Here is a 24,134-nt window from a genome sequence, read left to right as displayed (position 1 = left end):
GTGGCTCCCCCAGCCCCTTTCCCAGGGAACTCTGTCCAATTCAGTTGGGGACAAGAGGGTGACGTGCTTTAGCTGGATGGCTGCACAGATTGTTGTGTATGTCTGTTTGTTGGCAGTCCCAGACCTTGAACTCAGGATCTGGGCACAGTCCATGAACTGCTTTTCTCAAGGCTAGCCTCAACTAGTGAAGCCACACGGCTCTACTTCTGGCTTTGTTGGCACTGAATTTGGACAGGGGTTTCAAGGACTTTCCTGCTTAGGGTGACTTTGACCATAGCCTTATAAGTTTCAAGGAGGACCTGTGCTGCTGCTGCTGCTGCTGCTGGCCGCCCTGCTCTGCGGCCTGGGCCCAGGAGGCCGGGGTGAGGCCTTGGTGGTTTCTAGTTCCCCCACTCTCTTTGGTGGTTTCTTGTTCTCCCCCCTTGGTGGTTTCTAGTTCTTCCCTTGGTGATTTCTAGTTCTCTCCTTTTTGGTGGTTTCTAGTTCCCCCACCTTGGTGGTTTCTAGTTCCCTCCCCAGTTTGGTGGTTTCCAGTTGTCCCTCTTTGGTGGTTTCTAGTTTCCCCCCCTCTCCTGGTGGTTTCGGGTCCCCCCCTTCAGGGCGTGGGGCTGGGCTGGGGTTGTGGGGTGGGGAGGTGGCAGTGGATTTTCAGGTCGGGCCAGGTTGTTGGAGGCCAGGGCCTGGTCCTGTTGGCCTGTCTGTCTCTGTGTCTGTTTGTCTGTCTGTCTGTCCATCTGTGTCTCAGTCTGTCTGTCTGTGTCTCTGTCCATCTGCTTCTGTCAGTCTGTCCATCTCCTCTCGGTCTGTCTGGCTGTCTGTCTCCTCGCAGTCTGTCTGTCTGCCTCTTGGTCTTTCTGTCCACCTGGCTGCCCATCTGCTTCTCCTGTCTGTCTGTCCGTCCATCTATTCGTTCTGTCTTGGTCATCCATCCATCCCTTGTCTGTCTGTCTGTCTGTCTGTCTGTCTGTCTGTCTGTCTGTCCCTCGGTCTCTGCATCTGTCTGTCTCTGTCTGTCTGCAGGTCCATCTGTGTCTGGGCCCCTATCTGTCCATGTGTCTGTCCGTCTCCTCTCTGTCTGTCTCATTGTCTGTCTGTCTGTCCATCTGCCTCTGGCTCTGTCTGTCTGTCTGTCCATGTGTCATCCTCTTGGTCTGTCTGTCTGTCCATCTCTGTGTCTGTCTGTCTGTCTGCCTGCCTCTCAGTCTCTCTGTCTGGGTCTATCTGTCCTGTGTCTGTCTGTCTGTCTCCTCTCTGTCCATGTCTTCCTCTCTGTCTGTCTGCCTCTTGTTCTGTCCACCTGGCTGTCCATCTGCTTCTTCTGTCATCTGTCTGTCCTGTCTTGATCATCTGTCCATCCCTTGTCTGTCTGTCCGTGTGTCATCCTCTCGGTCTGTCTGTCTGTTCGTCTCTGTGTCTGTCTGTCTCCCCATCCGTCCGTCCCCAGCACCCATCCTCTTCCCCCCTCAGGCCAGGCTGACTTTGACCTCGCCGACGCCCTGGATGACCCAGTGAGTCCTGACCTCTCACCTTTCCCCCCCATGGCTTCACCCTGGCCGCTAGGCCTCATGTGGGGCCTTGATCCAGCTGTGGGCCTGAATCCCATGTGACCCTTTGCCACCCACTAAGGCCTTGGGTTCAGGGGTCAGGGGGGGTCAGGGAGGGGTCAGGGGAGGTCAGGGGTCACCACCCTCTCTCTCTTCGCCCGCAGATCCCACCCCGAAGCCCAGCTCAGGTGAGTGCGGTCCTCCCCCCCTTCCCCACACCAGGCCCACTCAGGGTGGGGAAGCTGAGGCATGGCCCACTCCTGGCACACAGGGCTGTACCCGCAGCTGCTCAACCCGCCCAGGCCGCGACCCCCGGGTCGGGATGGAGGTGGGCGGGTCAGGAGGGGTCAGGGGGGTCAGGGATCAGGGGAAGGAAGGGGGTAAGGGGGGGAGGCCGGCCTCCATCTTCCCTTGCTCTCTCCCCGCAGACGTCACCTCCCGCCCCGATGCCGGCCTCCACCCCAGCCCCGACCCCTGCCAGGCGCAGGACATGAGGACATGGAAGGGGGGGAGGCCCGGATGTGGAGGCTGGGGATGGAGCGGCCCGGATGTAGAGGCCCAGATTTAGGGACCCCAGTGTGGAGGCCCGGATTTGGGGACCCGGATGTAGGGACCCAGACATGGAAACCCAGATGTAGGGACCCGAATGTGAAAGCCTGGATGTAGAGACCCCAATGTGGAGACCCAGATGTAGAGGCCCGGATGTAGGGACCCCAGTGTGGAGACCCGGATGTAGAGACCCTAGTATGGAGACCCGGATGTGCAGACTCCAGTGTAGAGACGTGGATGTAGAGACCCCAGTGAGGAGGCCCAGATGTAGAGATCCGGATGTAGGGACCTGGATGTGGAAGCCTGGATGTAGAGACCCGGATGTAGGGACCCCAGTGTGGAGACCTGGATGAGGAGACCCGGATGTGGAGACCCCAGTGTGGAGACCCGGATGTAGAGACCCGGATGTGGAGACCCCAGTGTGGAGACCCGGATGTAGAGGCCCAGATGTAGGGACCCAGACATGGGATCACAGATGTAGGGACCCGGATGTGAGTACCCCGATGTAAGGACCCAGATGTAGGGAACCCGATGTGGAAGCCGGGCTGACCCCGCCCCCTCTGTTCACAGGTGGCGGTGGAGGCTATGGAGGCTCACACGGTAAGACAGGGAAACCAAGGCAGGGGGAGGAGACCCGGATGTAGAAGATGCGAATGAGGAGGAAGGGATGTAGGGACCTGGATGTAGGGACTTGGATGTAGGGAACCTGGATGTAAGGACCCGGATGTAGGGACCCAGAAGTAGGGACCCGGATGTAAGGAACCCGGATGTAGGGACCTGGATGTAGAGACCTGATGTAAGGACCCAGATGTAAGGACCTGCATGGAGGGACCCGGATGTAGGAATTCAGATGTGGGGACCCGGATGTAGGGACCTGGATGTAGGGAACCCGGATGTAGGGACCCAGATGTGGAGGCCGAGCTCCCAGGGCCGCGTCTCTCCTCCCCCTCTCCCCCAGGTGCTGGCAATGAACATGTGATCCACGGAGACCCCCCCCAAGGTAAGTCCCGCCCCCTCGACCGCCCCACTTCCGGTCCCTCGTGATCTGGGCCCGGGTGTGACCCACGGCCTTCAGGACCGCTGCCGCCTCCACTTCCGGTCTCAGTGCAAACTTCCGGTCCGGAGAGAAAAGGAACTTCCGGTCTCTGAGTTCCTGGGGACTTCCAGTACAGATTGTCTTGGGACTTCCGGCCTGCATGAGAACTTCCACTCCTGACAGTATGTGAACTTCCGGTCCAGAGTATTGGAACTTCCAGTCCTGATCGGGAACTTCCAGTCCCTAGTATATAACAACTTCCAGTTCCGACTAGGGACTGCTAGTCCCTAATGTATAGGAACTTCCGGTCTTGACTGGGCACTTCTGGTCCCTAGTATATAGGAACTTCCGGTCCTGACTATGGGCACTTCCGGCCCTGACGATGGGGAGTTCCGGTCCCTAGTGTATAAGAACTTCCGGTCTTCACTGTAGAGACTTCCGGTCCCTAGTATATAACAACTTCTGGTCTTGACTATGGGGACTTCTGGTCCAAGTGTACAGGAACTTCCGGTCCTGATTGGAAGGGCACTTCCGGTCCCTAGTGTATAGGAACTTCTGGTCCTGATTGGAAGGGCACTTCCAGTCCCTAGTGTAGAGGAACTTCCGGTCCCTAGTGTATAAGAACTTCTGGTATTGACTATGGGAACTTCTGGTCCCTAGTGTATAGGAACTTCCGGTTTAGACTGTGGAGATTTCCAGTCCCTAGTACATAGGAACTTCCCATCCTGACTGGTGATTTCCGGTCCCTAGTGTAGAGAAACTTCCAGTCCTGATGGGAAAGGCACTTCCGATCCTGATTGGAAGGGCACTTCCAGTCCCTAGTGTGTAGGAACTTCCGGTCTTGACTGTGGAGACTTCCGGTCCCTAGTATATAACAACTTCTGGTCTTGACTATGGGCACTTCCGGTCCCTGTTCATGGACACTTCCAGTCAAGGCTGTGATAGCACTTCCAGTCAGGCACCCTTGTCCCCCCCCTTCACCTTGGCTCACTTCCTGTTTCTGGGCACTTCCCGACCGGAAGTTGCAGGGAGACGCCCCACCGCCCTTCCCGGGTGTGTTCTCCCCCGCACTTCCGGGTCCAGTCCCGCCCCCTCCAGGCAGCGCGCTGGCCCATGTCGTGTCCCCCATCGTGTCCGTGGTGGTCGTGGCCCTGGTGGGTGCCGCCATCACCTACTTCTAGTCTGGAGGTCGCAGACGCTGCTTCCGGGGCGCGGGCCAGGATGCAGGTGGGAACCACCCCCTCCCAGGGTGCTCGGATGAGGAGAGGCGTGGGGCGGGGCCTCACATGATCCCCCGCGGGTGGCTGCAGCTTGTGCCTCCCCTCCCCCACCAGGCCCCGCCCCGGTGTGAGGCTGGATTCGAACCTGGGGCCTCAAGCAGCAGGTGGAAGCAGAAGTGGAAGGAGCCTGGAGGGGGAAGGACGAATAAAATCAACATAAAGTGTGCATGCGCGCTGTCAGGCCTGTCTGCCCAACCCATCTTTCCATTGTGCATGCGTAGGCTCCGCCCCTTTGGAGCCACTCCCTGCACATGCCCAGCGTTTCCTTCCCCTCTGGCGTCTGTGCAGTGTGGAGACAGGCGCAGGGCGGGACAGGATTGTGATGGACAGCTAGAGCGTCCCGTCAGTCACTTGTGGGCGGGGCCTCGGCTTGACATGACGTAAGATGGCGTAGGAGGCGTGGCCTGGAGGTGAATGACAGCCCGTGTGGCCATCTAATTGCAAGGGGGCGTGGCCTGAAGGTTACAGACAGGACAAATGTCCACACAACAGCCAGAGGGTGGGACCTGGAGGAGACAAACAGCCCCTGTGGTCTTTCAACAGCCAGGGGGCGGGGCCTGGAGGTGACAGACAGCCCCTATGGCCTTCCAACAGCCAGGGGCAGGACCTGGAAGAGACAGACAGCCCCTGTGGCCTTCCAACAGCCAGGAGGCGGGACCTGGAAGTGAAGGACAGCCCCTACGCCCATACATTCACTAGTGGGCGGGACCTCTGGGTGATGGGCATAAACAGAGTCCACAGAACTAGCCACGAAGGGGCGTGGCTTCACACAGATCGAGTCTCCAGCTATTGGCTTGGCAGGGGGTGGGGCCCAGAGATGATGGACAGCACGCCCTGCCTTTTAACCTCACCCAAGGAAGAGGCCGAACTGGACCCGCAGCTTCCCTGGGTGGGAGACAGGCGTGTCAGCCAATCAGAGCAGGGGGTGCGGCTGGAGGAGTCCCCGGGGAAGCCAATGGGGCCCTCCCTCCAGAGAAGACCTGGATATCATGCAGGTGCAATGCATCCTAGGCCTAGGGAGACACAGACCTCCGACATGACTTATCCTACTGCAATAAGGAGATATAGGCCCACCTGGGTCAATCCCTGGAGAGGTCATTGGGGTCCCCTGGGACAGGCACAGAAGGGGAAGAGTTTGCAGGCCTGGTCATCCACCCATCCATCCACCCAACCACCCCCCCCAGAGTGGTCCAACATCCAGGTACCCCACATCTCCAATCCCGCTGGGCCAATCTGAATCCGAGTTCATGTAGTTAGGAGCAGGACTGTGGTGTGAGGTCCAATCAGCAGCGAGTTGGATTTGTGGGGGGGGCTAGGGGGCGTGTCTTACAGCTGGACCAATGACAAGGGAATTAGGAAAGTGAGGGAGGGCTTTCATGGAATAAGCCAATCAGGTGTGAATCTAGGTGGTGGGACGTCCTGGAGAGGGCGGGACCAAGCTTGTATCCTAGCAACCCACCGGAAATGGCCTGAAATGGAAGGCAGGACTAGTTCTATACCCTAGCAACCACCAGAAATGATCTGAAATGGAAGGTGGGACTAGTCCTATACCCTAGCAACGACTGGAAGTGACCTGAAATGGAAGGTGGGTCTAGTCCTATACCCTAGCAATGACCGGAAGTGGCCTGAAATGGAAGGTGGGAGTAGTCCTATACCCTAGCAACGACCGGAAATGACCTGAAATGGAAGGTGGGACTAGTCCTATACCCTAGCAACGACTGGAAGTGGCCTGAAATGGAAGGCGGGACCAGTCCTATACCATAGCAATGACCGGAAATGGCCTCAAATGGAAGGCAGGACCAGCCCTGTATGCTAGCAACAACTGGAAATGACCTGAAATGGAAGGCAGGACCAGTGCCCGGCCTCTGACCCCCGTGACCGCTGACCCTGCCGTGCGGTACGGTGCTCACGAGGTTTTATTGTGTGGGAAGCTAGAGGAGAGAGGCCCGGATGTGACAGGGCTCCGGATGGGAGGCTGGGGAAAGGCCCTGGATGGGAGGCCCGAGGTGGAGGTCCAGGATGAGAGGCTCAGGATGTGAGAGTCCCAGGATATGTGAAGCCCTGGGTCTGAGAATCCCATGATGTGAGACTCTCTGAATGTGAAAATCCCCGGATGTGGGAATCCCCAGATGTAGGAGTTCCCAGATGTAAGAGTCCCCACATGTGAGAGTCTCTGGATGTAAAAGTCCCCGGATGTGACAATCCCGGGATGTAGGAATCTCTAGATGTGGGAATCCCTGGATGTGAGAATCCCTGGCTGTGGGAATCCCCGGATGTGAGAATCCCTGGATCTGAGAATTCCCGGATGTGAAAATCCAAAAATGTGAGAATCCCCGGATGTGAGAGTCTCTGGATGTGAGATTTCCCCAGATGTGGGAATTCCCTGGTCTGAGCATCCCTGGAAGTGGGAATCCCCGGATATGAGAATCCCCGGATGTGGAAATCTCTGGATGTGAGAATCTCTGGATGTGAGAATCACCGTATGTGAGAGTCAGTATGTGGGAATCCCCGGATGTGAGAGTCTCTGGATGTGAGACTCTCCGGGTGTAAAAGTCCCCGGATGTAGGATTCCCCGGATGTGTGAATACATCCCCGGGAATCCCCGGATGTGAGTCCCCAGAAGTGAGAATCCCCGGATGTGAGAATCCCCAGATGTAGGAATCCCTGGATGTGGAGAGTCTGTATGTGGGAATCCCCGGATGTGGGAATCTCTGTATTTGAGTATACCCGGATGTTTAATATTCGGATGTGAGTCCCCGGATGTGAGAGGCGCAGGCCAGGATCTGCCGTAGCCCCGGGCAGTTGGGGGTTGGGGGCCGGGTCGGGGTCAGAGGTCGGGGATCAGGTGGTCGCAGGCGCAGAGCGGTCCGGGCACGCAGCAGGGCTGCAGGCGCGGGCTCCAGGTGTTGTGTGCAGGGGCGAGGGGCGGGGCCGCGCGGGGGGCGGCACGTGCGCAGCATCCGGGCCACTGCAGCCTCCACGCGCCTGCGCGTCGCCATCGGGCCCCGCAGCGGGCGGGTCTCCCCCGGGTCCGCTGTCAGGTCAAAGAGCAGTGGCCGCCGGTGGCGGGTCATGCACCGCCCGGAGCAGGCGCAGGCAGGGAAACCGAGGCAGGCGCCCGAGCCCGGCGGGTCGAAGCACGGAGTGGCGAAGTGCAGCTTCCACACCGTGCAGCCTGCGGGGGGTGGGGAGAAAGGAGTAACATCCGGGGCCTCACATCCGGGGATTCCCATCCGGGAATTCACATCCAGGACATCACATCCGGGGATTCACATCAGGGCATTCACACACAAGACCTTACATCCGGGATTCCCATCCAGGACCTCACATCTGGGTATTCACATCCGGGGATTCCCATCTAGGACCTCACATCCAGGGATTCACATCCAGGCCCTCACATCCGGGGATTCACATGCGGTACTTCACATCCGGGGATTCACATGCGGGGCCTCACATCCGGGACCTCACAGCCAGGGATTCCCATCTGGGACCTCACATCCGGGGCCTCACATCTGGGGATTCCCATCCGAGGCCTCACATCCGGGATCTCACATCCGGGGCCTCACATCCAGGGATTCTCATCCACTATCTCACATCTGGAGTCTCACATCCGGGAATTCCCATTGGGGACTTCACATCCGGGACCTTACATCCGGGGATTCCCATCTCATGCCTTCCATCTAGGTCCTCACATCCCGGGATTCCCACATCCGAGGATTCCCACATCCAGGTCTCCCACCCCAGGCCTTGCATCCGGGTCCCTGCGCGCTCGCATGCAGCCCCCTCCCCCGCCCTGGGGCCCGGCGGAGGTTGAGGCACTCACTTGGGCGGTTGAACCAGCGCACGGCGTGCAGCCGGGCCTCGCAGTAGTGCAGCAGGAAGTTGTGGCCTGCGGCCTGCGCCGTCCTCAGCAGCGCGGGCATCAGGTCCCGGCCGTCCACCTCCCTGCGGGACCCGGATGTGCAGGCTTCTGAGTGCTCAGAGACTCGGATGTGCAGGCCAGAGCCCCCAGAGACCCGGATGTCAAGGCTTGAGCCTGTAGAGACCCGGATGTGCAGGCTTCTGAGTGCTCAGAGGCCCGGATGTGCAGGTCAGAGATCCCAGAGAACCAGATGTCCAGGTTTCTGAGCCCTCAGAGACCCGGATGTGCAGGACTAAGACCCAGGCCTCTGGTCTTAGAGACCTGGATGTGTAGGCCTGAGGCCTCAGAGAGCCGAATATCCAAGCTTCTGAGCACTCAGAGACCCTGATGTCCATGCTTCTGAGCCCCCAGAGACCCGGATGTGCAGGCCTGAGATCCCAGAGACCCGGATGTGCAGGCTTCTGAGCCCTCAGAGACCCAGATGTGCAGTCCTGAGCCCTCAGAGACCCGGATGTCCAGGACTGAGACCTGGGCCTAGGTACTCAGAGACCTGGATGTGCAGCCCTGATGCCTTAGAGACCCCGATATGAAGGCCTGAGTCCTCAGAGACCCAGATGTCCAGGCTTCTGAGTGCTCAGAGGCCCGGATTTGCAGGCCTGAGCCCTTAGTTACCCGGATGTAAAGGCTTCTGAGCCCCCAGAGACCCGGATGTCAAGGCCTGAGCCCCAGGTCTTGGGTCTTAGAGACCCGGATGTGCAGGCTCCTGAGCCCCCAGAGACCCGGATGTGCAGGTCTGAGCCCTCAGAGACCCGGATGTGTAGGCTTCTGAGCCCCCAGAGACCCGGATGTGCAGGCCTCAGCCTCCCCCCCTCGGGATCCCTGAGGCCCCGGATGACTCCCCTTCCCCCCCACCCCGTGGGGACCCAGGCCGGCGAACGACTACCTGTCCGCCGGAACCCAGCCCCCGGCCAGGCGCACCACGGTGGGGAACAGGTCCATGAGGCTGGTGGGCTCAGGCACCAGGCGCCCTGCAGGCAGCGTCCCGGGCCAGCACGCCAGCCCGGGAACCCGGATGCCACCCTCCTAGCCACCCATGCCTTTGCCACCTGCAAGGGGGGAGCGAAGGGCAAAGGTCAATGGCGGGGTCGGGCCGCGTGGGAGGCCCCGCCCATCCTGCCTCAGTTTCCCCCTCGCCTCGGTGCACGCCGTTGGAACCCCCGAGGCGGGCGCCCCCAGCCCGGGCCTCCAGCGAGGCACCGAGATCCGACGTGAAGTAGACAAGGGTGTGGCGCCCCAGCCCTGCGCCGTCCAGCGCCACCAGCAGTCGCCCTGTGGGGGGGGCAATGGATCCGTGCCTCAGTTTACCCCCAGCGTCCACCGTGCCTAGGTTTACCCCCAACATGCACCATGCCTCAGTTTACCCAACATGCATCGTGACTCAGTTTACAAATTTCCATCGTGCTTCAGTTTATCCCCAATGCCCAGTGACTCAATTTACCCAACAGGCACCGTGCCTCAGTTTACCCCCAATGCTCACCGGGCCTCAGTTTACCCCCATCCCAGTGCCTCAGTTTACTCAACCCACTCACCTCGTCCCCGTGCCTCAGTTTACCCAACATGCACCATGCCTCAGTTTACCCAACATGCCCAGTGACTCAGTTTACCCAAATACACCGTGCCTCAGTTTACCCCAATACCTAGTGACTCAGTTTACCCAAATGCACCGTGCATCAGTTCACCCTGAACATGCACCGTGCTTCAGTTTACCCAACATGCACCGTGCCTCAGTTTACCCAAGTGCACCATGCCTCAGTTTACCCCCAACATGCCCAGTGACTCAGTTTATCCAAGTGCACCGTGCCTCCGTTTACCCCAACCCATTGACCCCGTTCCCATGCCTCAGTTTCCCCCATCCCGCTCACCCCATCTCCGTGCCTCAGTTTCCCCCAACCCACTCACCCCACCCCCGTGCCTCAGTTTCCCCATCCCGCTCACCCCGACCCTGTGCCTTAGTTTCCCCATCCCGCTCACCCCACCCCCGTGCCTCAGTTTCCCCCATCCCACGCACCGTGCCTCAGTTCCCCCCCTGCACTCACCCACCATCCAGTCAAGCTCCTCCACGTTGTCGCCGTAGGCGCCGTGCGAGCTGCAGCCCCAGAAGGCGGGTGAGGTGACCAGCGGGACGTGGACGTGGAGGAAGGAGACGAGGAGGAGGAAGGGGCGGGCCTGGTGCCTGCGGACCCACGTCAGACCCCGCCCCCATCATCAATAACCTCACCAATAACTGACCTGATCAGGTATTGCCAATAATCGATCAGATGATTGATAATCGATCCTGATCTGATCGAAAATACCAGTAATCGATCGTGATGTGATCGATAATACCAATAATCGATCATGATCTGATCGATAATACCAATAATCAATAGTGATCTGATTGAAAATACCAATAATCGATCGTGATCTGATCAGTTATTACCAATAATCGAACAGATCTGATCAGTTATTACCAATAATCAAACATCATCTGATCGATATGACCAATAATAGAACATGAGCTGATCAGATATTACTAATAATCGAACAGGATCTGATCAATAATACCAATATTCGATCGTGATGTGATCGATAATACCAATAATCGAACATCATCTGATCGATAATACCAATAATTGAACATGAGCTGATCAGTTATTACCAATAATCGAACATCATCTGAACAGTTATTACCAATAATCGATCATGATCTGATCAATACTACCAATGATTGATCGTGGTCTGATCTGAGGTCTACCAGATGTCTCTACAGATCTACTAGATGGAACATCCAAGGACCTGAGGTCTACCAGATGTCTATAGAGATCTACTGGATGTAACATCCTGGGATTTGACTCTACCAGATGTCTCTGCAGATCTACTGATGGAACATCCGGGAACCTGAGGTCTACCAGATGTCTATAGAGATGTACTAGATATAACATTCAGGGATTTGAGGACTACCAGATGTCTTTAGAGATCCATTGATGGAACATCCGGGGATTTGAGGTTGACAGTTGACTATAGAGATCTACTGGATATACATCTGGGCACCTGAGGTCTACCAGTTGACTATAGAGATCTAGTAGATGTACATCAGGGGATCTGAGGTCTACCAGATGTCTATAGAGATCTATTGATGGAACATCCAGGGATTTGAGATTGACCAGTTGACTACAGAGATCTACTGGATGTACATCCGGGGATCTGAGGTCTACCAGATGCCTATAGAGATCTCCTAGTGGAACATTCGGGATTTGAGGTTGACAGTTGACTATAGAGATCTACTGGATGTACATCCGGGGATCTAAGGTCTACCAGTTGACTATAGAGAACTAGTAGATGGCATCTGTCCCCCTCCCCGACCCCAGGCTGACCTGTGGATGAAGGCCTCAGCCTCCCACAAGAACAGCCCCGTGCTGGCCTCGAACCTCAGAGGCTGCTGGACGACCTGGTGATCCCTCATCAGGAAGCAGTCGGCGTGGACCATGAAGACACCTAGGAGGCGGGAGGTGCAGGCCAGGAGCAAGGCCCCACATCCGGGGCCCAGCACCCTGGGCACCCAGCGCAGGCCCAGCAGGCCCGTGAGCTTCCCAGCGGCCAGGCAGAGCAGGGAAAGCAGCAGCAGCTGTGCCCCCAGGTCCAGGGGCCCTTGCAGACGTGCTCGCTTCTCCGAGGGCTCCGCTTGCAGGCAGTCCCCCATCAGGGTGAAGGGGACCCCGAAGAAGGAGTCGAACCTATGGTTCAGGGGGTGGTGGCAGTGGTGAGTGGGGGACTCACAGTTGAGGCCCAGGTGCCATTTGCCTGGAGGGGAAGAGATGGATGGATGAGTGAATGGATGGGTGGATGGGGGGATGGATGGGGGGATGGGTGGATGGATGGGTGGATGGATGGGTGGGTGGATGGATGGGTGGATGGATGGATGGATGGATGGGTGGGTGGATGGATGGATGAATAGGTGGATGGGTGGATGGATGGATGGATGAGTGGATGGATAGATGGATGGGTGGATGGGTGGATGGATGGATGGATGGAGGGGTGGATGGATGGATGGATGGGTGGATGGATGGATGGATGGATGGATGGATGGATGGATGGATGGGGGATGGGTGGATAGATGGATGGGTGGATGGATGACTTCTCTCTTACCTATGAGGCCGGTGGCATATCCCTGCTGCTGCAGGATCTTGGCGAAGGTGATCTCGGAAGTGGGCAGCCCGCCAGACACGGCCGCCCACTGCAGCACGCGCGCCCCGTTGGTGGTCACCATGCCTTCCAAGAGAGAGGAGAAGGACCCTAGGTCAGTGATGATGGCGTCCTGGGTAAGGAGGGGGCATCTAGCACCTTCAGGGGGAAGGCCTGCTGTGTCTGGGATAGCCTGGGACCTGCCCACCCGGGGTGGAAAGGACCCCAGCCCTGGGAGCCCTCGGGGGAAACCAATATGGCATCACTTCCGGTTTCCTGGTGGTTCAGGGGGGAAGTCCCAGAGTCTCAGGGATTTGAACCTGAGATCCTCGGAGAAGTCCTCCCCTCCCTCTGGTTGACCTCAGTGCCCTAGATGTTGGGCCTCAGTTCCCCGGATGTTGGACCTCAGGTCCTCGGATGTTGGATGTTAGTATCCCGGATGTTGGCCCTCATCCACGGATGATGGAGTTCAGTGCCCTGTATGGTGGATATCAGGACCCCAGATGTTGGACTTCAGTTACCCGGATGTTGTAGCTCAGTTCCCTGGATGTTGGATCTTACTACCCCGTATATTGGAGCTCAGATTCGGGTATGTTGGCCCTCAGATCCCCAGATGTTGGAGCTCAGTTCCCCGGATGTTGGGGCTCAGGTTCCCGGATGTTGGATCTTAGTATCCCGGATGGTGGATGTCAGATCCTCGGATGTTGGAGTTCAATTCCCAGAATGTTAGGCCTCAGATCCCCGGATGTTGGATCTTAGTACAAAGGATGTTAGAGATAAGGTCCCCGGATGTTAGAGTTCAGTGCCCTGGATATTGGTGCTCAGATCCCCGGATGTTGGATCTTAGTAACCCGGATGTTAGAGATGAAGTCCCTGGATGTTAGAGCTCAGTACCCCGATGTTGGTGCTCAGTTCCCCGGATGTTGGGCTTTAGATCCCCGGATGTTGGGTCTCAGATCCCCAGATGTTGGATATCAGGTCCACGGATGTTGGATCTTAGTACCCTGGATGTTGGCTCTCAGATCCCCGGATGTCCCGCCCCCGCCCCCCCCCCACTTCACTGCGTATTTCTGCCCCACTTCCTGCCAAACTTCCTTCCACTTCCTTCCAATTCCGCCCGCTCCCTGCGCACCTGCAGTGCACCCAGGTCGCTCAGGGCGCCCTCGGTGATGTCCGCGATCTCGTTTCCGTGCAGCAGCAGCAGCTGAAGTCTCGCGAGACCGGAGAAGGAAGCGTGCGTCAGGACCCGGATGTGGTTGAACCTAATTCAACAGATGAGAGGACAGGAAGAGGAAATCAGGAAACCAGCCTGAAAACCAGCGCTGGGAGGGCAGGACTTTTGTTTCCGGGTCAGGGTCAAGAATAATGAATCATTACTCATCATCATCTTCCTTCCTTCCTTCTTTCCTTCCTTTCCTCCCTCGCTTCCTTCCTTCCTTCCCTCCCTCCTTCCTTCCTTCCCTCCCTCCTTCCCTCCTTCCTTCCTTCCTTCTTTCCTTCCCTCCTTCCCTCCTTCCTTCCTTCCTTCCTTCCTTCTCTCCCTCCTTCCTTCCTTCCATCCTTCCCTCCTTCCCTCCCTCCCTCCTTCCTTCCCTCCCTCCTTCCTTCCCTCCTTCCTTCTTTCCTTCCCTCCTTCCTTCCTTCCTTCTATCCTCCCTTCCTTCCCTCCATCTTCCTTCCTTCCCTCCTTCTCTCCTTCCTTCTTTCCCTCCTTCCCTCCTTCTTTCCTTCCTTCCTTCCTTCCTTCCTTCCTTCCTTCCTCTTCCTTCCCTTCCTTCCCCCCTCCCCCCCAGGCCTCACCCCAGGTTCACGCGCTCTATCTTGGGGTCCAGCACGTGGGGCACGGCCCTGAGGCTGCGGAAGGTGCAGTGGAGCTCGGTGGGGACGTAGCAGGCGCAGGTCCTGGGGCAGCGGGTGGCAGGGGCTGGGTGGGGGCCACACAGGAGCAGCAGCAGCAGCAGCGAGGCCCAGGGGCGGGGGCCCCCCATCCTGGGGCTGGGATGGAGGGGGGGAGGCTGGGGATGGAGGCCCAGGGGTGGAGGCCCAGGGAAATGGAGGCTGGAAGTTGGAGGCCCAAGGAAGGAGGCCTAGGGATTAGAGGCCAGGGTGGAGACTGGGGATGGAGGTCCAACAGGGTGGAGGATAGGGGTGGAGGCTGAGGAAGGAGACTGGAAGTTGGAGGCCCAGGGGATGGAGGCCCAGGGATGGAGGCCTAAGGAAAGTGGAGGTCCAGGGATGGGGGCCTCAGGGTTAGAGGCCAGGTATGGAGACTGGGGATGGAGGTCCAGGAAGGTGGAGGCCAGAGGTAGAGGCTGAGGATGGAGACTGTAAGTTGGAGGCCAGAGAAGGAGGCCCAGAGGTATTGGAGGCTGGGGATGGAGGCCCAGGGATGGAGGCCTAATGGGGTGGAGGCTGGGGATTGAGACTGGAAGTTGGAGGCCCAGGGAAGGAGGCCCAGGAGGGTGGAGGCTAGGGATGGAGGCCCTGTGGATAGAGGAAAGTAGGCCAAATGGGGTGGAGGCTGGGGATGGAGGCCAGGAGTGGAGGCTGGAGATGGAGGTCCAAGGGGGTGGAGGCCCAAGGATGGAGGCCAGGGATGGAGGCTGGAAGTTGGAGGCCCGGGGATGGAGGTTCAAGGATGTGAGGCGACCTGTGGGGGTCAGGGAGACAACGGGGAGGAAGAGGAAGGAGAATGGGAAGAGGAAGGAGATGTATCAGAAGAACAGGAAGAGGAAGAAGGACATGGACACGAGGAAGAGGAAGGGGAACAGGAAGAGGAGATGGAAGAGGAAGAGGAGATGAAAGAGGAGATGGAAGAGGAAGAGGAGATGGAAAAGGAGACAGAAGAGGAGATGGAAGAGGAAAAGGAGATGGAAGAGGAAGAGGAGATGGAAGAGGAGACAGAAGAGGAGATAGAAGAGGAGACGGAAGAGGAGACGGGAGAGGAAGAGGAGACGGAAGAGGAGACGGAAGAGGAGATGGAAGAGGAGACAGGAGAGGAAGAGGAGATGGAAGAGGAGACGGAAGAGATGGAAGAGGAGATGGAAGAGGAGATGGGAGAGGAAGAGGAGATGGAAGAGGAGAAGGAAGAGGAGAAGGAAGAGGAGATGGAAGAGGAGATGGAAGAGGAAGAGGAGATGGAAGAGGAAGAGGAGATGGAAGAGGAAGAGGAGATGGAAGAGGAGACCGGAGAGGAGATAGAAGAGGAGATGGAAGAGGAAGAGGACATGGAAGAGGACACAGAAGAGGAGATGGAAGAGGAAAAGGAGATGGAAGAGGAGATGGAAGAGGAGACGGTAGAGGAGATGGAAGAGGAGATGGAAGAGGAGACAGAAGAGGAAGAGGAGACAGAAGAGGAGATGGAAGAGGAAGAGGAGACGGAAGGGCAGATGGAAGAGGAGACGGAAGAGGAGACGGAAGAGGAGATGGAAGAGGAAGAGGAGACAGAAGGGGAGACGGAAGAGGAAGAGGAGACGGAAGAGGAAGAGGAGATGGAAGAGGAGACGGAAGAGGAAGAGGAGAGGAAGAGGAGATGGAAGAGGAAGAGGAGATCGAAGAGGAGATGGAAGAGGAAGAGGAGAGGAAGAGGAGATGGAAGAGGAAGAGGAGAGGAAGAGGAGATGGAAGAGGAGAGGAAGAGGAGATGGAAGAGGAAGAGGAGATGGAAGAGGAGATGGAAGAGGAGACGGAAGAGGAGACGGAAGAGGAGACGGAAGAGGAAGAGGAGATGGAAGAGAAAGAGGAGACAGAAGAGAAGATGGAAGAGGAGACGGAAGAGGAAGAGAAGAGGGAAGAGGAGACGGAAGAGGAGATGGAAGAGGAGATGGAAGAGGAGACGGAAGAGGAGATGGAAGAGGAAGAGGAAATGGAAGAAGAGGAGATGGAAGAGAAGATGGAAGAGGAAGAGGAGACAGAAGAGGAAGAAGGAAAACACCAACAGGAATATGATCAGGAAATCGAGAGACACAAGGAAAAAGAGACCGGGAAGACCTGCTCTGTCTGTCTGTCTCTGTCCATCTGTCTCTCCATGTCTATCTCTCTGTCTTTGTCTGTGTCTGTCTCCCTGTCTGTCTGTCTCTGTGTTGACATCTGTCTGTCTGTCTCTTATCTGTCTGTCTGTCTGCCTTTCTGTCTCTGTCTGTTATCTGTCCATTGGTCTCATGTCTGTCTGTCTGGTCTGTCACTCCCTGTCTGCCTCTGTGTCTGTCTGTCTGTGTCTGTCTCTTATGTCTGTCTCCCTCTGTCTGTCTCTTATCTCTGTCTGTCTGTATCTGTCTGTCTGTGTCCCTGTCTGTCTGTGTCTCTGTCTGTCTCTTATCTCTGTCTGTCTGTGTTGACATCTGCCTGTCTCTGTCCATCTACCTCTGTCAGTCTCTCCCTGTCTCTGTGTCTCTGTCTGTCTGTCTGTCTCTGTCTGTGTCTCTCTGTCTCTCTCTGTTATCTGTCCATTGGTCTCATGTCTCTCTGTCTGTCTGTTCTGTCTTTCCCTGTCTATCTCTGTGTCTCCATCTGTCTGTACATCTCCGTCTGTCTGTCTGGGTTTCTCTATCTCTGTCTCTTGTCTGTCCATCGATCTTGTCTGTCTGTCTGTTCCATCACTGTCTGTGTTGACATCTGTCTGTCTCCACATCTCTGTTTGTCTCTGTCTTTTGTCTCTGTCTGTCTGTGTTGACGTCTGTCTGTCTGTTATCTCTGTCTCTCCCTGTGTCTGTCTACCAGTCTCATGTCTGTCTGTCTCTGTCCATCTGTCTCTTGTCTCTGTCTCTGTCCGACTCTCTTCCTGTCCGTCTGTGTGTGTACATCTGTCTGTCTGGATCTCTTCTGTCTCAGTCTGTCTCTGTGTGTCTTTTGTTTCTGTCTGTCCGTCTGTCTCTGTCTATCTGTCTCTGTCTGTTATCTGTCCATTGGTCTCATGTCTGTCTGTCTGGTCTGTCACTCCCTGTCTGCCTCTGTGTCTGTCTGTCTGTGTCTGTCTCTTATGTCTGTCTCCCTCTGTCTGTCTCTTATCTCTGTCTGTCTGTATCTGTCTGTCTGTGTCCCTGTCTGTCTGTGTCTCTGTCTGTCTCTTATCTCTGTCTGTCTGTGTTGACATCTGCCTGTCTCTGTCCATCTACCTCTGTCAGTCTCTCCCTGTCTCTGTGTCTCTGTCTGTCTGTCTGTCTCTGTCTGTGTCTCTCTGTCTCTCTCTGTTATCTGTCCATTGGTCTCATGTCTCTCTGTCTGTCTGTTCTGTCTTTCCCTGTCTATCTCTGTGTCTCCATCTGTCTGTACATCTCCGTCTGTCTGTCTGGGTTTCTCTATCTCTGTCTCTTGTCTGTCCATCGATCTTGTCTGTCTGTCTGTTCCATCACTGTGTTGACATCTGTCTGTCTCCACATCTCTGTTTGTCTCTGTCTTTTGTCTCTGTCTGTCTGTGTTGACGTCTGTCTGTCTGTTATCTCTGTCTCTCCCTGTGTCTGTCTACCAGTCTCATGTCTGTCTGTCTCTGTCCATCTGTCTCTTGTCTCTGTCTCTGTCCGACTCTCTTCCTGTCCGTCTGTGTGTGTACATCTGTCTGTCTGGATCTCTTCTGTCTCAGTCTGTCTCTGTGTGTCTTTTGTTTCTGTCTGTCCGTCTGTCTCTGTCTATCTGTCTTGGTGTCTCTTCTGTCTCAGTCTGTCTGTCCCCGTCTGTCTCTTGTCTCTGTCTGTCTGTCTCTCTGTGCCTGTGTCTATCTCTGTTGGTCTGTTCTGTCTGTCTGTCTGTCTTCCTGTCTCTGTCCATCTGTCTGTGTCTCTTCCTGTCTGTCTCTGTCTCTGTCTGTCTGTCTCTCCGTGTCTGTCCATCTCCCTTCCTGCCTGTCTCTGTGTCTGTCTGTCTGTCCATCTGTCTCCTCTGTCTGCCCATCTGTCTGTCTGTGCCTGCGTCTGTCTGTCTGAGTCTGTTTCTTCTCTGTCTCTGTGTCTACATGTCTGTCTCTTCTGTCTGTCTGTCTGTCCCTGTCTCTGTCTGTCTGTCCCTGTGTCCGTCTGTCTCTTCCTGTCACTGTCTCTACATCTGTCTGTGTCCTCTGTCTGTCTGTCTTTGTCTTCCTGGCTCCATCTGTCTGTCTCGTCTGTCTCTCTCCATCTGTCACTTGTCTTTGTCTGTGTCTGTCTGTCTGTCTCTTGTCTTTGTCTGTCTCTGTGCATCTGTCTCTCCCTGTCTGTCTCTGTGTGTACATCTGTCTGTCTGTCCCTGTCTGTCTCTTCTGTCTCTTCTCTTTGTCTGTCTGTCTCTCTGTGTCTGTCTGTGCCAGTTTCTCTCACATCCATCTCTGTCTGTCTGTCTGTCTGTCTGTTCTGTCTCTGTCTGTCTGTGCCTGTGTCCGTCCGTCTCTTCCTGTCTCTGTGTCTATGTCTGTCTATCTGTCCTGGCTGAGTTTGTCTGTCTGTGACTGTGCCTGTCTGTCTCTTTGTCTCTTCTGTCTCTGTCCATCTGTCTCTTGTCTCTATGTCTGTCTGTCTATGCCTGTGTCTGTCTCTATCCGTTTCTCTTCCTGTGTGTCTCTGTGTGTACATCTGTCTGTCTGTCTGTCTGGGTCTCTTCTGTCTCAGTCTGTGTCTGTCTGTCTGTCTCTGTGTCTACATCTGTGTCCTCTGTCTGACTGTCTGTCTGTCTGTCTGTCTGTTTCTGTCTTCCTGGCTCGTCTGTCTGTCTCTTCTGCCTCTCTCCATCTGTCACTTGTGTCTGTCTGTCTCTGTCTCATGTCTGTCTCTGTGTTGACGTCTGTCTGTCTGTCTGTCTGTATCTGACTCTTCTCTCTGTCGGTCTGTCTGCCCCTGCGACTATCTGTTCTGTGTCTGTCCATCTGTCTCTCTGTCTCTGTGTCTGCCTGTGTCTGTCTGTCTCCCTGTCTGTCTGTCTCTTATCTCTGTCTGTTTCTGTTCTGTCTCTGTCTGTCTCTTGTGTCTGTCTGTCTATTCTGTCTCTGTCTCTTCCTGTCTGTCTCAGTCTGTCTGTCTGTCCGTCTACCTCTGTCGGTCTCTCCCTGTCTCCATCTGTCTGTCTGTCTGTTCTGTCTGTCCATCTATCTCTCCCTGTCTGTGTCTGTGTCTCCGTCTGGCTCTGTCTCTCATCTCTGTGTCTGTCTCTTGTCTGTCCATCAGTCTCATGTCTGTCAGTCTGTGTCTGTTCCCTCTGTCCGTCTGTCTCTGTGTCTCCATCTGTCTGTCTGTCTCATGTCTTTGTCTCTGTGTATATGTCTGTCTGTCTGTGTCTCTTCTGTCTCTTGTCTGTCCATTGGCTCTCATGCCTCTGTCTCTCTGTGTCTGTCTGTCTCTTCTCAGTCTGTCTTTCTGTGCCTGTGTCGGTTTCTTCTGTCTCAGTCTGTCTGTCTGTCCCCGTCTGTCTTCCTGTCTGTGTCTGTTTGTCTCTTTTCTCTTCTGTCTGTACTTGTCTGTCTTTTGTCTCTGTCTGTGTGACTCTTGTCTCTGTCCATCTGTCACTTGTCTCTATCTGTGTCTGTTTGTCCATCTGTCTCCTCTGTGTCTGCCCATCTGTCTGTCTGTGCCTGCGTCTGTTTCTTCTCTATCTCTGTGTCTACATGTCTGTCTCTGACTGTCTGTCTCTTCTTGTCTGTCTCTGTGTCTACATCTGTGTCCTCTGTCTGTCTGTCTGTCTGTCTGTCTGAGTCTGTTTCTTCTCTCTGTGTCTACATGTCTGTCTCTGTCTGTCTGTCTCTTCCTGTCTGTCTCTGTGTCTACATCTGTCTGTGTTCTCTGTCTGTCTGTCTGTCTCATCTGTCTCTCTCCATCTGTCACTTGTCTCTCTCTGTCTGTCCGTCTCTCTGTGCCTGTGTCTGTCTGTTCTCTTTGTCTGTCTGTCTCGGTGCATCTGTCTCTCCCTGTATGTCTCTTTGTGTACATCTGTTTGTCTGTCTGTCTGTCTTTTGTCTCTTCTCTTTGTCTGTCTCTCTGTCTGTCTGTACCTGTGTCTGTCTGTCTCTTCCTGTCTCTGTGTCTGTCTGTCTATCTGTCCTGGCTCAGTTTGTCTGTCTGTGCCTGTCTGTCTCTTCTGATTCTGTCTAACTGTCTCCGTCTGTCTGTCAGTCATGTCTGTGTCTCTGGCTCATGTCTGTCTGTGTCTCTCTGTCTGTGTCTCTTCTGTCTCTGTCCATCTGTCTGTCTCTGTGTCTCTGTGTGTGTGTGTTCTGTGTGTCTCCGTCTGTCTGTACATCTTCGTCTGTCTGTGTGTCTCTCTCTGTCTCATGTCTGTGTCTGTCTTTCCGTCTCTGTAACTACATCTGTCTGTCTCTTCTGTTGTCTGTCTGTCTGTTCTATCTCTATCTCTTCCTGTATGTCTCTGTATTCATATGTCTGTCTCTTGTGTCTTTCTGTCCGTCTGTGCCTGTTTCTGTCACATCCGCCTCTGTCTGTCTGTCTGTTCTGTCTGTGTCTGTCTTCCTGTCTCTGTCCATCTGTCTTTTCTCTGTCTCTGTCTCTCTGTCTCTGTCTGTGTCTGTCTGTCTCTATCCATCTGTCTCTCCCTATCTGTCTGTCTGTCTGTCCGTCTATCTCTGTTGGTCTCCCCCTGTCTCCATGTCTCCCTCTGTCTGTCTCTGTCTGTCTGCCTCTCTGTCTCTGTCTGTTATCTGTCCATTGGTCTCTCTGTCTGTCTGTCTCTGTCTTCTTGGTTCTGTCTCTTCTGTCTCTCTCCATCTGTCACTTGTCTCTGTCTCTGTCTGTCTGTCTGTCTCTGTCTCATGTCTGTCTGTATGTTGATGTCTGTCTGTCTGTCTCAGTCTGTGTCTGACTCTTCTGTCAGTCAGTCTGCCCCTGTGTCTATCTGTTCTGTGTCTGTCCATCTGTCTCTCTCTGTCTGTCTCTGAGTCTGTCTCTTATCTCTGTCTGTCTGTCTGTCTGTCTGTCTGTCTGTCTGTCTGTCTGTCTGTGTCTGTTCTGTCTCTTGTGTCTGTCTGTCCTGTCTCTGTCTCTTCCTGTCAGTCTCTGTGTTCACATCTGTGTCTCAGTCTGTCTGTCTGTCTACCTCTGTCGGTCTCTCCCTGTCTCCATCTGTCTGTCTGTCAGTCTGTTCTGTCTCTGTCTGTTTGTCTCTGTCTGTGTCCGTCTCTGTGTCTGTCTCTTGTCTCTGTCTGTCTCTCTGTGCTTGTGTCTATCTCTGTCTGTTGCTGTCTCTCCATGTCTGTTCATCTCCCTTCCTGTCTCTGTGTCTACAGCTGTCTGTCTGTTTCTTGTCTCTGTCTGTCTGTCTCTTCTACCTCTCTCCATCTGTCACTTCTCTCTGTCTTTTCTGTCTGTCTGTCTCTCTGTGTCTGTCTGTGCCGGTTTCTCTCATGTCCATCTCTGTCTGTTCTGTCTCTGTCTGTGCCTGTGTCTGTCTGTCTCTTCCTGTCTCTGTGTCTCTGTCTATCTGTCCTGGCTCAGTTTGTCTGTCTGTGCCTGTCTGTCTCTTCTGTTTCTGCCATCTGTCTTTCCCTGTCTGTCTGTCTGTGTCTCTGTCTGTCTGTCTGTGTCTCTGTCTGTCTGTGTCTCTGTCTGTGTGTCTCTGTCTGTCTGTCCTGTCTCTGTCTGTCTCTCCCTGTCTGTCTGCAATCTTCGTCTGTCTGTGTGTGTCTCTCTCTGTCTGTGCGTCTCTGTGTCTACATCTGTCTGTGTGTCTCTTCTGTCTGTCTGTTCTGTCTCTGTGTCTTCCTGTCTGTCTGTCTCTCTGTGTCTGTCTGTGCCAGTTTCTCTCACGTCCATCTCTGTCTCTCTGTCTCTGTCTCTGTCTGTGCCTGTGTCCATCTGTCTCTTCCTGTCTCTGTGTCTCTGTCTATCTGTCCTGGCTCAGTTTGACTGTCTGTGCCTGTCTGTCTCTTCTGTCTCTGTCTCTCTCTCAGTCTCTGTGTCTCTGTCTGTCTGTATGTCTGTCTGTGTGTCTGTCTGTCCTGTCTCTGTCTCTCCCTGTCTGTCTGCACATCTTGGTCTGTCTGTCTGTGTGTGTCTCTCTCTCTGTGTCATGTCTGTGTCTGTCTGTGTGTCTACATCTGTCTGTGTGTCTCTTCTGTCTGTCTGTCTGTTTCTGTCATTGTCCATCCCCCCTCCCCCCTCCCCAGGACTAAGTACTAAGTACTCAGCACCCCATTTCCCCCTGGCTTCCTATCACCCATCACCCTCCTCCTCCTCCTCCTCCTCTTCCTCCCACCTCCATCAGCCCCCCCTCCCCGGGATGCGAACCCGGGGCCGGAGCTCCTCACCTACCTTTCCAGGTTGGGGGGTTCACTGGAGATCCGGGTCTCTTGGTTGGTCCTGGGGGGGGGTGGGGAGAGGGGGTGGAGGTGGCTTTGAACCACGATCCTCCAGATCTCAGCCTCCTGAGCAACAAGGAAGGCTTGGCGAAGAATATGCCAACGACTGTCACCACCACAGTAACAAGAACAACAATAACAATAACCATTGTGACAATAATAATAACTATAATAACAATAGCAATGACAATAATAACCATGACAACAATAACAACTATAATAACAATAACAATGACAATAATAACAACGATAACAATAATAACCATAATACCCATAATAGTAATAACCATGGCAACAATAATAACTATAATAATAACAATGACAACAACAATAACAATAACAACCATCATGACAACAATAGCAGTAACCATAATAATAACCATCACCATAGTAACAATAACAACAATAACAATCATAACAATAACCCAAACATCATGACAACAATAACAATAATAACCACAATACCCATAATAGTAATAACCATGACAATAATGATGATCATAACCATCATATTAACAATAACAGTAACAATCATGATAGTAAAAACAACAATGTCAATAACAGTAATAATAATAACTATGATGAGAATAATAGTAATAACAATGAGGAGGAAGAAAAGGAGGAGGAGGAGGAAGAAGAGGAGGAAAAGGAGGAGGAAGAGAATGGGTTGGACCAGCCACAGGGGGCGTGGCTTCATGGATGGATGAATGGGTGGATGGATGGGTGGGTGGGTGGATGGATGGATGGGTAGATGGATGGATGGGTGGATGAATGGATGGATGGGTGGATGGATGGGTGGATGGATGGATGGGTGGATGGATGGATGGATGGGTGGATGGATGGGTGGAGGGGCAGATGGATGGATGGATGGATGGGTGGTGGATGGATGGATGGGTGGATGGATGGGTGGATGGGTGGATGGGTGGATGGGTGGGTGGGTGGGTAGATGGATGGATGGATGGATGGATGGGTGGATGGGTGGGTGGATGGGTGGGGGGATGGATGGATGGGTGGATGGATGGATGGATGGATGGGAGGATGGGTGGATGGATGGATGGGTGGATGGATGGGTAGATGGATGGATGGATGGGGAGGAAGAGGAGGAGGAGGAAGAGGAGGAGGAAGAGAGGAAGAGGAGAAGGAAGAAGAGAATGAGGAGGAGGACAGGAGAAAGAGGAGGAGGAGGAAGAGGAGGACCATGACACCCTGCACCCCTAAGGTGGGTTTTCCATTACCTCTGGGACCTGGGACCCTTGTACCCCAGATTCCTGTGACCTGTGACCCCTGCACCCCCTGAACTCTGCACCCCAGGACCTTTGCTCCCTGGGCTTTTCCCCTCTGAACTTGGGGGAACCTAGGACCCAGGACCCCCGTG

The 24,134-nt window shown here is 54.7% G+C and overlaps 1 protein-coding gene and 1 long non-coding RNA gene across 3 annotated transcripts; one reads left to right on the top strand and one right to left on the bottom strand.

Moving 5' to 3' along the window:
- The first annotated feature begins 238 nt into the window (after nt 1-238).
- LOC138837198 (uncharacterized) lies at nt 239-4,575 on the top strand. 2 transcript variants are annotated; one of them, XR_011375230.1, is made up of 6 exons: nt 239-362; nt 1,468-1,508; nt 1,709-1,732; nt 2,664-2,693; nt 3,052-3,093; nt 4,464-4,575. It is a non-coding gene; the product is annotated as an uncharacterized lncRNA (long non-coding RNA). The 2 variants fall into 2 exon arrangements; XR_011375231.1 differs by having other exon boundaries at nt 3,052-3,311.
- A 1,686-nt stretch (nt 4,576-6,261) lies between these two features.
- Nucleotides 6,262-22,721, bottom strand: LOC138837196 (arylsulfatase L-like). Its single transcript, XM_070035959.1, has 10 exons — nt 22,713-22,721; nt 14,293-14,394; nt 13,625-13,754; nt 12,457-12,579; nt 11,685-12,111; nt 10,372-10,504; nt 9,466-9,600; nt 9,215-9,377; nt 8,233-8,445; nt 6,262-7,584 (listed from the first exon to the last, which is right to left on the bottom strand). Exons 4-10 carry the CDS (start codon nt 12,575-12,577, stop codon nt 7,145-7,147), a joined length of 1,632 nt encoding a protein of 543 aa, XP_069892060.1. The 5' UTR covers nt 12,578-12,579; nt 13,625-13,754; nt 14,293-14,394; nt 22,713-22,721; the 3' UTR covers nt 6,262-7,144.
- Nucleotides 22,722-24,134: the final 1,413 nt, after the last annotated feature.

Source organism: Dipodomys merriami, unplaced genomic scaffold (genome assembly GCF_024711535.1).
Source record: "Dipodomys merriami isolate MVZ:Mamm:240054 unplaced genomic scaffold, mDipMer1.0.p SCAF_266, whole genome shotgun sequence".
Classification (NCBI taxonomy): Eukaryota; Metazoa; Chordata; class Mammalia; order Rodentia; family Heteromyidae; genus Dipodomys; species Dipodomys merriami.
This window is presented reverse-complemented; position numbering and strand designations above follow the sequence as displayed.

Coding starts and splice junctions, on each gene's coding strand:
- LOC138837196 (XM_070035959.1), bottom strand. CDS start 12,577: ATGGTGACCACCAACGGGGCGCGCGTGCTGCAGTGGGCGGCCGTGTCT. Junction 9,601..10,371: donor TGGAGGAGCTTGACTGGATG/GTGGGTGAGTGC, acceptor CCCCCCCCACAG/GGCGACTGCTGGTGGCGCTG. Junction 7,585..8,232: donor GCGCTGGTTCAACCGCCCAA/GTGAGTGCCTCA, acceptor CACCCCCCGCAG/GCTGCACGGTGTGGAAGCTG.